This window comes from Microplitis mediator, chromosome 7 (assembly GCF_029852145.1).
Source record: "Microplitis mediator isolate UGA2020A chromosome 7, iyMicMedi2.1, whole genome shotgun sequence".
In the NCBI taxonomy this organism is placed as follows: Eukaryota; Metazoa; Arthropoda; class Insecta; order Hymenoptera; family Braconidae; genus Microplitis; species Microplitis mediator.
In genome coordinates, this window is record NC_079975.1 from 21,363,204 (window position 1) to 21,379,508 (window position 16,305).

Genomic DNA, 16,305 nt, shown 5'->3' on the forward strand with positions numbered 1-16,305 from the left:
TTTCGATTTCTAAAAAAATTATATTAATATATGTTTTATTTAATAACTAAATAACCGTATAAAATTACAAATATATCAATATTATGCCTTTCATATTTTATAGCCTCGGATTATAATAGGTCATATAGTATTACATCTTGTTTTACTAGTTAATTTTAATATCTCTCTATAAATATATATATATATGTATGATAACAAATTTATTTTTGAATATAAAAATTAAATAACAACAACAACAACAACAACATAATTAAAGCCAGGCCATGGTGGCTCTCTTATGGAAATTGAAAAAAAAACCCATGAAAAAATTACTGTGGCCATGGTAAAATTTACAATGATTCCAATATTTTGTAACATAACCATTGTAAATTTTACCATGACCATAGTAATTTTTTCATAGGTTTTTTATCAATTTTCATATGATGGCGACCATAGCCCGGCTGTATTATGACACCATAACATTTCAAACAAGAATAATTTCTTCATATTTATATAGATATTATAAACTTGTGTAAATTCCACAAAGTTTATCAATAATTATTTCCCAAGTAGGTGCAGCACAAGATTATTCCGAATGGAATTATATAGAAAATTATTTATTAAATAATTAATGATAATATGTAAATTTAATATCATTAGTATTTTTCATACGTCACCTATCATCTGCAATATTGCAGCATCATAAAATAATAATTTTAATTTTACAAAGAATTATTTAAATTTAAAAAAAACAACTTAACTCTATACAAAGTGTATTCAGTAGTTGGAGTTATAAGTAGAGAGAGACATTTCTGAGTCATAATCAGACTTGGCGACTGGTACGAAAGCGCAACGGCCACTTTTCCGCCCAATCGAGTCGTTTTTTAAATTAACAGTACATACATATTTGGTAATTCTATACTAAATAAAACTAGATCATTCGATTTTTTTTTCATAATCGATAGTAATCCGGTCCATATACAGTAACGTTAAAAAAAAAACAAAGGTTAGGTTTATTGCGCAGAATGTTTACTTAATTTATGTCGTGTGCGCGTATGATTTTATGACTTCACGGGTGTCAAAAAATTTCATAAAAATAGATGATACTGTTTATAGTTAAGAAACGGAAACAGAGTACACTAATAATACCAAGAAGAGAATATAACCAGCCAAGAAGAATGTTACAGACAATGGAATGTGTCGCGTTGCGCATGCGTGGCTCTCGGGAATGCGGCCTCGTAACGGCACATCCGTTAACTACGGCATTTGTCACTGGAAATCTGCCACACGGAACCTATGCACCTTACCCACCATCTTTAATTCAATACATCCAATATAATTATGCTATTTACATCACCGTCAATAAGCTTATCTTATTACCAATATAATAACAATAATTATTATTGAATTCCTATTGTCATTAACCAGCATATATAATTTTTTTATTAATACTTTCAGCTTGTTATTGACAGTTTGTTATTTTTTTTAACCTATTTTTAGCATTACGTTTAATTATCAATGTAATTAAACGGTCAATGTTTTTTATTCCACGATAAGCTATTGGACAAAGTAATTTTTGATTGACAAACACTTGATGGCCAGTCTCAACAACAGGATTTTGCTATTAATATAGATTAGAATTAATATAAAAATAATTATTTTGTTATTGTGCCGATACTTTAATGGCTTCAATAGTTGGGCAATTGACATTTAATAGACTAAAAAAACCCAATAATTTGATTTTATTGTTCAATCAGAACGGAAAACATACGATAAATTAAATGTGATATTATTTCTCGTGTTATTTTTCAATGCAATCCGCCGTGGGAGTTTTTACCTCTGGGATGTCTTCAATTTCGCTTCTTGGAGCTTTATATAAATATATATATGTGTAGATATATAGAAGTTTTCTCCAGCCTCCACGTGCCAAAGTTACTCGTTTCTAGCGAAGCAAACTCGGCATAACCGTCTCTTAGTAGTAATAAAAGTTATTTGACTTTGAGCGTAAGAAGTACACGAGAATTGAGATTTTCTTCAACATCACCGACAATGTACGAATAAATATAACAGTTATTACTTCGTTTAACCTCACATGTATGAGAAAATTTAAACGATTATTTATAGATAGAGAAATTTTATTTCACAACTTGATAGTTTAATTTTATGATTAAATTTTCATTGTGGGAAAGTAAAGACAAATTTTGATAGAAAATTACAGCGTAGAGTAAACCGGGAGATGGCCCACTTGAGCGAGGAATTATTTTTACAGTACACATTGTTTTTATCTCTTTCGAAATTTAACAATTATTTTTATAGAAATATTTTTTTTTGGTTTTAATTACTTTACATATTTTAATTTCAATTAATTAAAGGAATTTCTAATGATACTGAAGTCAGCCGTCTAATTATTTTTGGATTTTTTTTCGAAACGATAGATTATAAAAAAAAAATATTTTTGAAAATTGCATCTTCAGTTTTTTTAATTTCTTACATGTGCATATTTTTGGTTTTTTTTTTTTTTTCTTGTAAATTTGTCGAAAAAAAATTAAAAAATTTTTTATTATCTGCTAACTTCCGGTCATTATTTCTAATGATGTTTAAAAAAATCAAAACAATCCGGTCTTTGATCTCGTTCCCAAAAAATTTTTTTTTATTTTCTGTGCTCAATTGTACCCCATATATTTGCTCCTAAATTCCCCCACAACTTTAAAAAAATAAATTTTTTTTTCCGATCTCTAATTTTTTCTAATTTTACTAATTAATAAATTTGTTGATATTTTTAGCTATTAATTTTAAGATGCGTTCTCTCGTTGCTGTTTCATAAGACTGAGAAAAATTATTTTCTTGTCCGGCTGATCGATAATGTCCGTTTCTACTTTTTTTTTTTTTATTGCACCATCTTTGATGCGCAATGCATATCCATAGTCTATTTACTGTGATGAGTAGTGTGTACTCTATTCTCGCTCAATAAATATTTAGTTTTTATAGAAGAGATTTAAATCTACAATTCAAATCTTATCTTAAATCAATTGAAGAGAATTTAATCTTAAAGTCTATAAAGTTAAGATCAAACTTCAGCAAGATTGATTATTGGTCTGTCTGCAAGTAATGTCTTTTTTTTTTTATGTAAACATTAGTTGTGCAATTTTAGATGGATCGATTAAAATTTTTTTTAACGATCGTTGAATTATTAAATTATTCAATTTCTTAACAATTAAATGTAATTATTTATACAATACAAATGTTTAATAATTTAATATTATAATTATTTTGTTGAATAAATTACATTAGGTAAAATAGTATTATGATATCGGTAACGTATATACAAATATTATTAGACCAGAAATTATGATATCATTGAATATTTATAAATTATGCAAATAAAAAAGTTATTTTTAAATTTTTAAATATAAAATTAAATGTATATATCAACAGGTGCGCGTTGATTTACTTGAAAATTTTATATTATAAAAATATATATTTATTGCGAAATATTTTTTTAAAATAAGTTTTATATATACATATATATATTTTGCATTATGAATTGAAAAGAAAAATTTTTTGCGCTAAAAAATCCATTTTTTCTGTATATATTTAAATACTAGCTGATACCCGCCCGCTTCGCTGGGCAATTCGTAGTGCTGGATGACTCTTTATTTTTTTTTTTTTTTATTATTGATATCGATAACTTAACATTTACTGTTCAAACATTCGTAAATATATTTATTCTCTTGCACTTTTATATGTAAAAAAAAGTTTTAAGTAGTAAAACCACAGGATAAAGACAATTCAAAATACTCTGGCTAGTCCTATAACAGTCGAATTATAAAAAAAAAGACTACTACTAATTCGGGAGTAAATTTTCAATGAAAAATGTTTAATTGTATCGTTGTTAATTTTCTTGTATCTTAACTAACATTCAATTCAAATTTCAAGAGAGTAGGTCTTTTGATCAAAGACGTTAAAATTTTCATTTCTAACGCCCCCGCACGACCCCACCAGCGTCAATTGAAGAAATTATATTCACACCATTTATTTTGTACTATCGTAGGTAAAATTTATTTAAAATTTTGGGTCAGAAGGTCTTTTTCCCTAAAAACATGAAAATTTTTATTTCTTACGCCCCCACACATCCCTATAACAATGAATTTTACAAAAAAAAAGTGAGTCATTGATTTTCTCGTATCGTAGGTGATTTTTATTTCAAATTACAAATCTATAGGTCTCTTCTTCAAAAAACGCAAAAATTTTCATTTCTTACGCTCCTACAGACGCCTATATATAACAATCGATTTTATAAAAATAAATTTACCTATCGATTTTCTCGTATTGTTGGTAATATCCATTTCAAATTTCGAGTCTGTAGGTCTCTTAGTCAAAAAACGTGAAAATTTTCATTCCTTACGCCCCCGCACAGCCCCACCAGTATCAATTTAAAAAAGAAAATTACACTATCGATTTTCTCAGTTCTTCAGTAATTTTTATTTTGCTATGAAAACGGTTGCTATGGTACTGGTTACCATGATAACAGTTGCTATGGCAACGGTTGCTACGCCATCTGGTAGTAGCCAATCAGAGAAGTGCATTTGGTCGTTAGCCAATGAGGAGCGAGGATTCGGTAAATAGCCAAAAAATTAATTTTAAATAGGAGTTTCATAAAATCCGTTCTTAGTGAGCGTCTACGTTGTGGAAGGATTATGTATACCAATTTTCAAGTTTATAGGACATATAGTTTCGGAGATTTCGTGATGAGTGAGTCAGTGGTATTTCGCTTATATATGTGTAGATATATGACCAAAAATTTTGATTTTTTTTTTTGCTGTGTATAGTAAAAAAAAAAAAATTGATTAAGTTTAAGTTCAAAAACTTAAATTTATAATGGCGCTAAAAATTCTTGAAATTTTCAAGTTTAAAAAAAATCGATTTTTTTTTTGAAAATTTAACTGTAGAATATGAATTTTAAGACGACTCGTATGGCTTTAGAAATGTTTTGAATTTTAAATATTTCCGGCCAACTTTTGAAAACTCAAATTATGAGATTAAATTTTTAGATCATTTATTTTCTAATATTTTCAAAATTTTCGAGCGACTTCTCAAACTTGTCAAATTTTTTTTTACCCTATGTATACAAACATACATACATATATATCTATGTATATAAAGAAGTATTGAAGAGCATTTGAGTGTAACTGGGATTGAGGAATGCGAGAACAAAGTAATAAAAGGACACTAACTTTAAAAGCGAGGATGCGTTAAGAGGAACGGAGTACGGAAAAGTTTGTGAGAGGGATATCCAAGAAGAATGAATAAAAAGAAGAAGGAGAAGGAGAAGAAGATGAAGAAGAAAAAGTACAAGAATAAGAAAAATAAAGATAAAATAAAAAAATAAAAATAAGGAGAAGAGGAAGAGTGAGGTAGCGAGAGTAGAATACTGGAATGCGCTCCCAGAGGCCATTTCAGTTCGATGTCCTCCACTCGGGGAACGCGGCATTCTCTTTGGCTCATCCTTGGCCGTGTTCACTTTACTACGCAGTATCTTCAGCTCTTTATCTCTTTCATTCGTCTGGCCCAAAGAGTATATCGACTACACCACCACCAGTACACCTTACTCTCAGTCGTATGGTGTCTATGAATTATGTCTCTATAACCTTTCCACCAATTAATTAGCACCAAGATATTTTTTAAAATACTCAGCTGTGACTATATATATCCACTTTAAACATCTAAGAATACAAGACAAGGAAAGGATAAAGAATTTGCAGTCATTTGCTTTATCAGCAACCGACACGTGTCGGGTATAGTTTTAACGCCGCTGAGATATTTTGTATATGAACGTGCGAACACTATCGCTGGTATTGTTATCACCGTCGCGAATTCGTACTCACGAGTGTACGTGATTATTTCGAAGCCACGTGGAGCCATTACGGCTGGCCTTGTGTTTTACTGCTGTAAAACGAGAGCCACGAGGCTCCTGATGTTTGGATTATATATTATATATTATATATTACATGTATTAATAACTATTGTGCCAAGTGGCAAAAAAATTACGGCTCGAAATATAACGACACCGATAATTTGAATTTTATTTTAATTCTCCACGGGTCAATGAGGTCGAGAGTGAACTGTCAGTACTCCAATTGAGCTTAGAGGGTTGTTTGGCCTCCCTTACTCTGTACCCATGTCCACTCAAATGTTATTTCTGAGTTGAAGATGATGAGAAACTTTAATTTGCCAGTAGCTTAATTGACAATAGAAGTTTTAAACTTTAATTAACCATGTAAACTTTTAAATAATTATTATTTTGTGCGATGCACGGAAAAAGGTAAAAACTACTGTGTGATGTAACCGGAAACCACTAAAATGGGATCCGATAGCTTCTACTTTGACAAAAGTTAAAAATTACAAAGCGCTTGAATCTTTTAATTATGGAATTGCTATCGAGTCCATTAATGGTTTCGGGTTACTTTCAATTAACTAAATTTCGAGATCCGTTTTTTTACGTGTATTTTTGATGCACTGTAAAAAATCGAGTGATTTCGGATTTTATTTAAGTCCGAATTCATTTCGTTACTCAGAGTTCCGGAGTCAAAAAAAATTACTCCTTATACGGAGAGAAAAAGGAGATTTTTTAGAGTGACTTCGAAGTGATCTAGATTTAATTTAAATTTGCCGCTACTACGATCCGAAGTTTGAATGTTAAAATAAACTCCTGTCTGGAGTTAATTTGACTCCGAGGGGATTAAATAAACAAAGAAATCGACTCCGGATTTAATCGGCGTTCACTCCGAAAATTTTCTACAGTGTACTCATATATCATACATATATATGCTTGTGGAGAGTTATGTGTATACCGTATACACTTGGGTATTTGTAAAATCAGCAGTTGATGATGTCAATGGACACCGGAGAAGTGGTGCACGTGTCGAGGTTATATAGAAATAGTAGTAGTAGGATTGGATGAAGTTCAGTGAAAACCTCTCGAGGATTTGTTCGAGTTCTCATTGAGAGTGGAATAGAAGCTCTCATTAATATTTGGCTGAGTTTGGAGCCCTTTTTAAGTATTATTCGGATAAAACCTATACCACTGATGCTCTTGAGATACTCGTCTGGATAATACTCAAACGACACCTACTTATTTTTCTGTTGGCGATGGTGGCCTTGGGCGATTCGAGTTCGAGTACTACTTCGAATGCCGCATAAACTATATCGCGAGACATTAATGGCCGACGTAATCTTATCGAGCAATTCAGAAGAGAGTATTAAAAGAAAAAGCCGACTGGTCAGCGACCAGTAATTTTAACACTGGACCACATATTGTGTATTATGAATTAATGAAAATAGTTATGATAAATAATATGTTGTGAAGAAAAATAAAATAAATGTTGGGTGAAATATATATAGTAAAGCAAAAGAGTATGGAATGAAAATGAAGCATCGATTGGAGAAGTAAAACGTGCGAGTAAGAGAGCAACGGCAGTAACAACGTCGTCCATACTATGCATCCCGCATTCCTCTCTCACGCTTTGGCGGCCGACTCAGACCCTGGTCCGGCCCACACACAACTATCGAACGTTAGAGGGTGAGAGGGGGCCAACAGTCCCAACTGCTGTTGCCACTGTCGCCTCGTATAAGGCTCGAGTTCGGGATCCGCATTCTCCTTCTTCCTCTCACCGCAACGAACGTCCCTCTACGGACTAAACTTGCTATGCCTCTTGCCTCGTATCGGACACCACCACTCTCCTACCCATGCCCGCACGCGCATCATCCTCTTACTCTGTTATGCTGTAGCAGTCCTCTGTACTGCAGCAGTGGACCGAACAGCCCGTGGGATTCATCTCGCCGAGTTCCGTGAACTCGACTTGTCGACCAAGAAAAATCAACCTCGGAAAACCTCATCAACTTTTTTTATTCCTCTTCTTCTCCTTCTTCTTATACTTTTTTATTGTTTTACTTTATTTTGTTTTATTCCTTCTCAATTCAAAACCACGAGAATGTTGACACAGCATTATCGATTTGATGTCTGAGATAAGGAGAAAAGCTTATTGGAATTCTGGAAAATCGACTGTAAAATGGAATTCTCTAGTTCATATCAACAGTCAAGAAGAAGAAGAAGAACAAGACCAAGAAGATGAAGAAGAAAGAGTACAAAGAAAAATAAAATAATGAAACGCCGTTGGTATGTGAAATTGAATTCATTGCTTGTTTGTCTAACTCAGTCTCTCCCTCTCCCTCCCACTCTCCCTTTAAAGGAAACAAAAAAAAACAGCCGAGCTTGAATTTATGCAAGTATTACTAAACATCAGACAGCACGTGCTGATAACTGAGTAAACAATTTACTCAATAAAAACAACTTGAGTAACAATATTACTTGTTTATTAACGCATACGTCACACTTAATAACTGAGATACTGAGGATTGTTAACAATTATAAGATGAGCTTATCGGAGCGCAAGTGGTATAAAACTCGTTTAATGTGTTGAGAAAAACAAAAAAAATACGTTGTTGTTGTTGTTGTTGTTGTCGTTGTTTTCTTTTATCTTCTATACAAGTCAATACTCAAGAGTCCGATGGACTTGTAGCCTTCCTATCCAACTGTGAGAGAACGTCAGTATCTCTCGAGTTGCACAAGGAAAAATAAGAAAAGAGTATAAAACTGTTGCTCCACTCGTTGCGGCCTTAGAAGGTCGCTGTAGCTCACAAGTCTTTGCCTTTCTCAGGATCCGCATACATTCCTCGATATTCAATTCTCAAGAGCACACACGCTATTTCTCGCGCACCTGCAATGTCCTGTTTTTTTATGTTTAACAGCAACAACAACAACAAACAACATCAACATCAACATCATCGTCTGTTTAGCAAAAGTCGAAAAAAGTTTCATAAACTTACGGGAGCTTGCAGACTATTTTGTCCAGGGGCAGAAGGTTGTGGTTGAAATTTTGACAAAATCTCCATTTGCTGTTCAAGTGCAACGAGAACAGTTCTGTTGGCCCCCTGGAGTGCGGAAGAGAAAACCGTAAGTCAGCAAATGTTGCCCTTATTGTTGAATAATAAGAAATTTGGTTGATTTTGGTTTGTGAAAAATCAAAAAATAAATAACGTCTTATAGACTTAACTTGGTAGAGATGATCAATGCCCAGGATAAGAGAATTCTCTTGGTCATGTGCATCAGCAGTTGGCCAAAGGCCGCTCCTATATACTAACCGGCATTCCCGAGATACCTCATTGCTGCTGATGTTTTTATTTTATTTTATAATATATATGTATATATATTTTTGCGACCCGGGAAAAGTCACCAAGTTGGTTTAGACTACGGGTTTTATAAGAGTTTATTTAATTCTTAAGTTATTACAGGTAACAATTTGCATTAACATTTAAAACAAATACAAAGATTTCTTGGCGCGAAAAATTTTTACTCACTTAAAAAAAATTTTTTTTATACTTGTCCCAGAAAATATTTTGCACTATAATTTGAAAATAAAAATTTTCTTGGGGTGTGAAAAAATAATTATTCTAAATGTTAATATTTATTTATCCTGGAATATATATATTAGTGTATAGATAAAAAAATGATATGAAAATATAAAAAAAAATGTTTATTAACTGAAGTAAAAAAAAAAGTTAGTGTTCAGCAATGCGCGGAATAACTGGTGAAATAATGAACTCGACGAATCGGGTTGTTGCCGCGGCGGAATGTCCGTAGCAGCACACGGCGGCATTCCCTGCACACAGTTATTCGAGGCCAACGCTCGACGCGAGTCCATGGGCCCCGAGCACCGCGAGATCAAGTAAGCCCCTTGTAGCGTGGCATACGTGCTCGGCATCACCAGAGGCCCCGCGACTTCTCCGCTTATGTTCAACTTGTATTACACTACGCTGATGGTACCTACACTCTCAGGTTTGGTTGAGCCAACCTACCTCGTACTCAGGAAAATGAGGTAAGACGAAAAGCGAAAGAGTTAAGCGAAAGGGAGAAAAAGATTATAAACGAAAATATTTTAAAAATATAAGACGAGTAGGGTACAAGATAGAACAAGAGAGAATGAGTAACGGTGGAGTTTTATGGCCGGCTAAATAACAAGGTGCGAGGGGAAACGCCAATCAGGATCCCAAGATAATGACTCCTTTCAGAGTGCCGCTACTAGGTGATGGTATTCATGGCAATTGAGCCCCGAAGATGATGCACTTGAAGTTTCTTGTTCGTCAATTCATTTCTTATATTTTTTTTAAAACTACTTTCATAAAACTGATCAAATTCCCAGATTTTTATGACACGATGTCTGCATCCTTCCTCCATTCATCCTTTTTTTACATCCATTTACTTTTTACACTAAAAGTTGTACGTTTACTTATTTAACTAATAGTATAGTATTTTTTTTTTATCTTTTTTCCTTAGAAAATAATATAATTATTTAGCATTCCAATCGACTGGGGCACCGAAGGTTGTGAAATCGCTGGATAATCGCTAGATAATAATTCACTTGGTACGGCTGGGACGCGACTTAACGATTTCTTGCCTCTCGTCCGTGACGTGAGGCGTAAAAACAATTTGCAAAAACATCAGCAAGACTACTACTATACCGAGTCTGTCGTAGCTGAGCGTTAGTAAGCCATACTCGCTGATGTACTTTTTTTTTTTTTTTCTTCAGTTATTTATTTACTTTTAATTCTATCCTTCGCTGTCTATTATTACATTATGCCACCAACCAGGAATGTATACCAACTATTAATAAAAATAATTGAATTAGTAATTACTATTAGATTTGAATTTAAATATTACGCGCGCTTTCGTAGTTCGCCATAATCTAGTTATAGGAAATTTATTTTCTATAATTTTATTATTTCAAATATATAATTTATGGTAACGCCGTAAAGTTTAGTGTCCTGGCGAAAAAAAATAAGAGAAAATGGGCGCCATGAGTACGCCATACAAGTCCCACAAAATGGGACTGGGTTTCGGGACTTGCGGTTGCAGAAAGAAGACGTACCCATTTCTCTATGAATTTTAAAAAATTTCTATTTGTCTGGGGCACTAGTACGCAAAAAAAAAAAAAAATTTCTTAAGATGAAAAAAAATTTTCACTGTAATTTGAAAATTGTCTGAGTAATTATTCACAGTAATCGTTAATTAATTAGGGCTCGTAATTTCATACGTCAGAATCTACCGATTGTCCTCTACCATCGTCACCAGATCTTTAGACTCATCCGTCAGACGGAAAAAAACACAACCTAGGGCCCGGGAATAATCAAATTTATAAAAATTAGAACCGTAAAATGAACCGTGGGTGCAATTTCGTTACCGCAAGACAACCAAGAATGTCAGAATATTTTTTTATAACTTTCTTTTACACTAGCTCTCAAATGCCTCATGAATTTGGGTCAAACGTTTTATTTTTATTTTTAAATATCATTATTCCGGAGATTTTTAATCTACTGAACTCTCCCTCTGTTATATTATTCGTACTCTTGATTGCTCGTGCGTGACGATTACGTCACGTCAACCGCAAAAAAAAAAATATGTATATATATTTAAAAGCTTAGACTATGGGTCATGAACCTTCTAAGGGGATGACGAAAATAACGTCAAAGTAATTCTCGTCACCGGTCGACAAACTCGACAGATATGCTTAAGTGTATATACTCTCTGTATATGTACAGTCGTCAGTATATATTTATCTTAACATTTTTTTACTACACACTACTGTCTAAGTAGTATTTATCTCTGCATACTTTTTTTTTTTTAAATTCAGGTATTCTCGTTAACTTGCCCGTTCAATTAGCCCCCTATGGATAACAATTTTTAACTGGTTTAATAATTAAATGACATACCAGAATAAATAATATATTTTTACTCAGACTAAAGTTGTTTATACATGTATATATATACTATATATATATATATAGTCAACTACCCGTCGTAAGCTTCTTCCCCTCAATCGGGAGTTACTGAGACCAAACAGCTTCTCCCTCTTAATTACTCTAAGGATTTCCGTAGCAGACAGTTCGTTATAAGCCTCTGGACAAATTGTCAAAATTCTGAACTAACAATAGGAAAAAATTTCAAAATTGATGAAGAAAATTTACTATAGATGTTTCGCGGAGAATAATTTAATTTATATTATTAAGAGAATAAGGAAAATTTTGTTCCCGCCATATTTACGGCTGCCCAATTTCAAAACACAGTAATTGACAAAAATAAAATTTTTGATATATGCATCGAATCATATTCACAAGACTCCACTGGAACTAAAAATACTAAAAAATCGATTTCGAAAAATTTGTCACTTACTGTGTTTTTAAATTGGGCAGCCTTCTATATGATAGAATTAGTTAATGTTATTGAAATTGTTATCATTAGATGGGTCTTGACTTGAATTTGTGCCTTTTCATAGTTTAAACTCTTTTTAATTGCCAAGTATTGAAATAAATAGATTTATCAATATCATTTGAATTACATTCGAATTACGCGGGAAAAAAGACGATCATATTTATTTTCTTTAAATACATTAATACTTTAATTATCCTGTCACTAAATATGACTGAATGTCACTGAATATATAGCTGTATTAATTATATCGCGTTACTTATTCCAAAATGACAGATTTTTATACTCCCTTTTGGTTTTAGGAAGCTTCTCAAAACCAAAAAAGTGTGGATAGAAAAAAAAAGGATTCATTGACACAAAAAATCTTTTCTCGCCTAAAGAAAATTTTAACTTACCCCAATAAATTTTTTGCATTGTGAATTGAAAACAAAAATTTATTTAATACTAGAAAAAATTACTTGGTGCAAGGAATTATTTCTTGACCAAAAAAATCTTTTCTCGTCCCAAGACAATTTTTGTATTTAATTGATAATGCATGAAATTTTTTGGTGCAAATTAATATTATTTGCGACTATTGACACCCGCTATTTTTAAATAACAATTAAGATTTATCAGTCTAAATCAATGATTCTGGGGTTATTAAGACTACAAATAACTTGAAATAATTTTGAATGATACACTTACATTAGAACTATAGAGGGAAATCCGATTCTGAAAATACAATCTCTCTAAACGAAATTGTTAAGAAATTTTAAACATTCTAGCGATGGTGGTCTACTCGGGAGGATAATTTTTTTTGGAGCGAATAGTTCATATCCAGAAATGAAATTGAACTATTTTTCTGTGTAAAAATAACAAAAAATTGATAAGAAGTATTGAGCCTTGTGATTATTCATACAGTTAATTAAAGAATTAATAAATTAGAAGAATATGTCAATAGTAGGGGCCCTGTCAATAATGGGGTCTTTTACCTTATGTAACAAAAAGTAAATATGACGTTTAAATTAATATAAAGTAAAACAGGCTTATAACGAGTAGTTGATAACAAAACCAGACGTACGGTAGTGGGGAAGCTGCTCCTAAAAAAAATTTTCCCTACATCCCCTGGACCAGACTTATGACGGGTAGTCGACTGTATGTTGTAGTGTCCTGGTGAGTAAGAAAAAATATCGTAAATCCCAACAAATTATTAACGTTTGTGTATACGACATCTTGTGGTGTCCCAAGAACTGGATTAATCCAAGTTGATGCGTTAGTACGCTATGCACGACGGCGACACTCTACTCGACTTGGCAAGATGCTTTTCCACGGATAAATATAGCCAAGACATAGTCAGCACAGTCATGTTCCCAGTCTCGGACGCGAGACGATATGTGTTCCGGCGGCCCTGAGGAATAGCAATCTCGTCTGTGTCGCCGACACGCCGACGAAAAATAAAAAAAAAACAACTATTTGAATTACTAACTGCATGAAAATTAGTTGCAACCAGAGTCTAGCGTGACTTTATACATATATTTTATCTTTAGACATAATAATCATTCTGATAATAATAATAATTGTAATAATAACTGAGCTTAAATATATGTATATTAATAGTAATAATAATTTTATTACTATGATTTAAATATAAAGGAATCCGCGGAATTTATGTCGTGTTGTTTTAGTATTTATTTCAAATTTGAATAAATAGAATTTTTATTACGAGGGATTAATTTTGGTATAATAAAAGTATGAGTTATAAATATGTATTTTTAAGTGCGGATTTTAAATCGATATTTTTTCATATATTTTTTCTGGTCACGTCAAGTTGTTGCTACTAATGATAAAAAGTTTTTCTAATATTGCCACGGGGTTATATTGTTGAATATATATATAAATATATATTACATAAAAGTGGAATTTAGTTTGATCGAGAGATTAAAGTTTACTTGAGACTTTGGTAATTTAAAAACACAACCAATATTGTAATTAATCGTTCAAATTTTATTGACCGTATTCTACTCTCTAAAACTGAATTAGTGAAAATTAGTGAATATTCACTATTTATTAGTGAGTTCCGCTATTCTACTTCTAGAGAGTATGCACTGTTAACAATAATTTGAAAATTACAATACAAAAGGAATTGAATTTTCATAACTAGATATTTGAATTGTATTTTCAATGAAAAAAGCTTTAAATTTAATATACGTAATTTAATAATCAAGCTGGTATTCAAAATTAAGAAAAAAAATATGAATTTTAATAAACGTACTTCAAATTTATAATTGATTTTTAAATTTTCAAAGCAAGTATTGAAAATTCTAAAACATATATTGAATTTTAATAATTCTATTTGAAATTTCATAATACTTATTTAAAAATTCAAAAAAAAGTATTTGAAAATCCAAAGTGTTAATTTGAAAATTCAAAAACGTGTATTTTAAATTCTATATGAAATTAGTAATGAAATTTTTCAAACACAAATGTATGTGTTTATTGCGTTATATACAATCTTTGAAAATTCAAACAATTTTTTTTACAGTGCATACTTGAATTGGTTAGGTTATGTGCTTATGTTTATTAGTTAATTTTAACACGAAAAATGTGTTAAATTTACACAAATGTTCTGTTAAATGTACACAAATTTTCTGTCAAAAGAACAGATTTTATGTATTCAATTTTATTTAACATAAAATTTGAGTTAAAGATCAACACAAACGCAATTTGTTGAATTAACACAAAATTTTGTGTAGACCGTTTGCAAAAGACGATTTGTCTTGTATTTGAACAAAAAATGTTTTTCATTATGAATTGGAAAATAAAAATTATTTTAATTAAAAAATCAAAATATCCATAAGATTAAAAAAAATTTATTTTCCCCTTCGGACTTAAATACAAACAAACATATTTTTCTCTCTTACATACAATAAAAAAATATTTATATCACACAATAAAATACTTATTTTACCAATTATCAAAACATCAGCAACAATAAATAAACAAAAAATCCACCACAATATTATTCCTTCTTTCAACAACAAAACAAAAATATTTTTCAAAAAATTAAGTCCTCTAATAACTATCAATACAATTACATAAGTATTTTTTTTTTTTTAAATGACGTTTGCTAAATTTATTTAGCCATTAAAATAAATCATATATCAGCAAAAAAAAATAAAATTACGTATGTACGATTTGAATAGCATAGCACGTTGTTGTAAAAACTATAAAACAATAGTACGGAAATTTAATTGCCAAGTAACGCGTGGGAATAAATAATAGTTATGCGCTATTCGATTACAGATATCAACTTGAATTGATAACAAGTAATACAACACGCTTATACTCTAGCCATTTTCGTCATACATGACGCAGTTTTCTTGTCGTCATAATATTATATTCATATATATATACTCTGACGATTATTAAAAATGGCATAACAATTAATACTCAGATGTATTGCTGATGTATTATTCTATATAATTGAACGCTTATACATAAACACATATATATATATACATATTATATACATATGTGTATATACTATATATATGTACAATAAATTGTTGATTACTGTTAGTCTTACCATAGAAAGAGTTATCAATAACAAGTATATATATTTTTAGAAAAAAACACAATTGAATCTTAACTATTTTCTGATACGTGAAATAAAATGTCTTTAAATAATTCATCACTTGACATGCGCAAGTACACATCTGGCAAAAAATATCGCACTCAGATTACTTCGTATATTGTTAATGTAAGTCGTCAAATATTATCGGTAAGTCATATATTTTTTTTTAAGTTTTTTTCTTAATCTTTTAAAGACAAATATTATAATATATGTTACAAGCCATTATGAATATTGTCTCGTAATTATAATTAATTAAAATCCGTGGAAGTAATCAACAAAGAAAAAATATAAAAAAATTATTTATTGCTTTACATGAAAGTAAATAATTGCGTTGTCAGTTTTATGGATATTTAAATTTAAAAATATCATATTTTTAATGTTTTTAAAATAA

The 16,305-nt window shown here is 31.1% G+C and overlaps 1 protein-coding gene across 2 annotated transcripts in view; it reads left to right on the forward strand.

Annotated features, from left to right (window-relative positions):
* Window positions 1-16,305, forward strand: part of LOC130670888 (3-phosphoinositide-dependent protein kinase 1) — a 143,345-nt gene that overhangs the window by 108,716 nt on the left and 18,324 nt on the right. The window contains exon 1 of one of the 2 annotated variants that reach the window (XM_057474496.1): window positions 15,918-16,061. The exons of the other annotated variant lie outside the window; for it this stretch is intronic. Coding sequence (XP_057330479.1) covers window positions 15,954-16,061 — 108 coding nt within the window. The 5' untranslated portion in view covers window positions 15,918-15,953. Of the gene's footprint in view, window positions 1-15,917; window positions 16,062-16,305 lie in introns of those variants that run through there. 2 annotated transcript variants of the gene reach the window in all.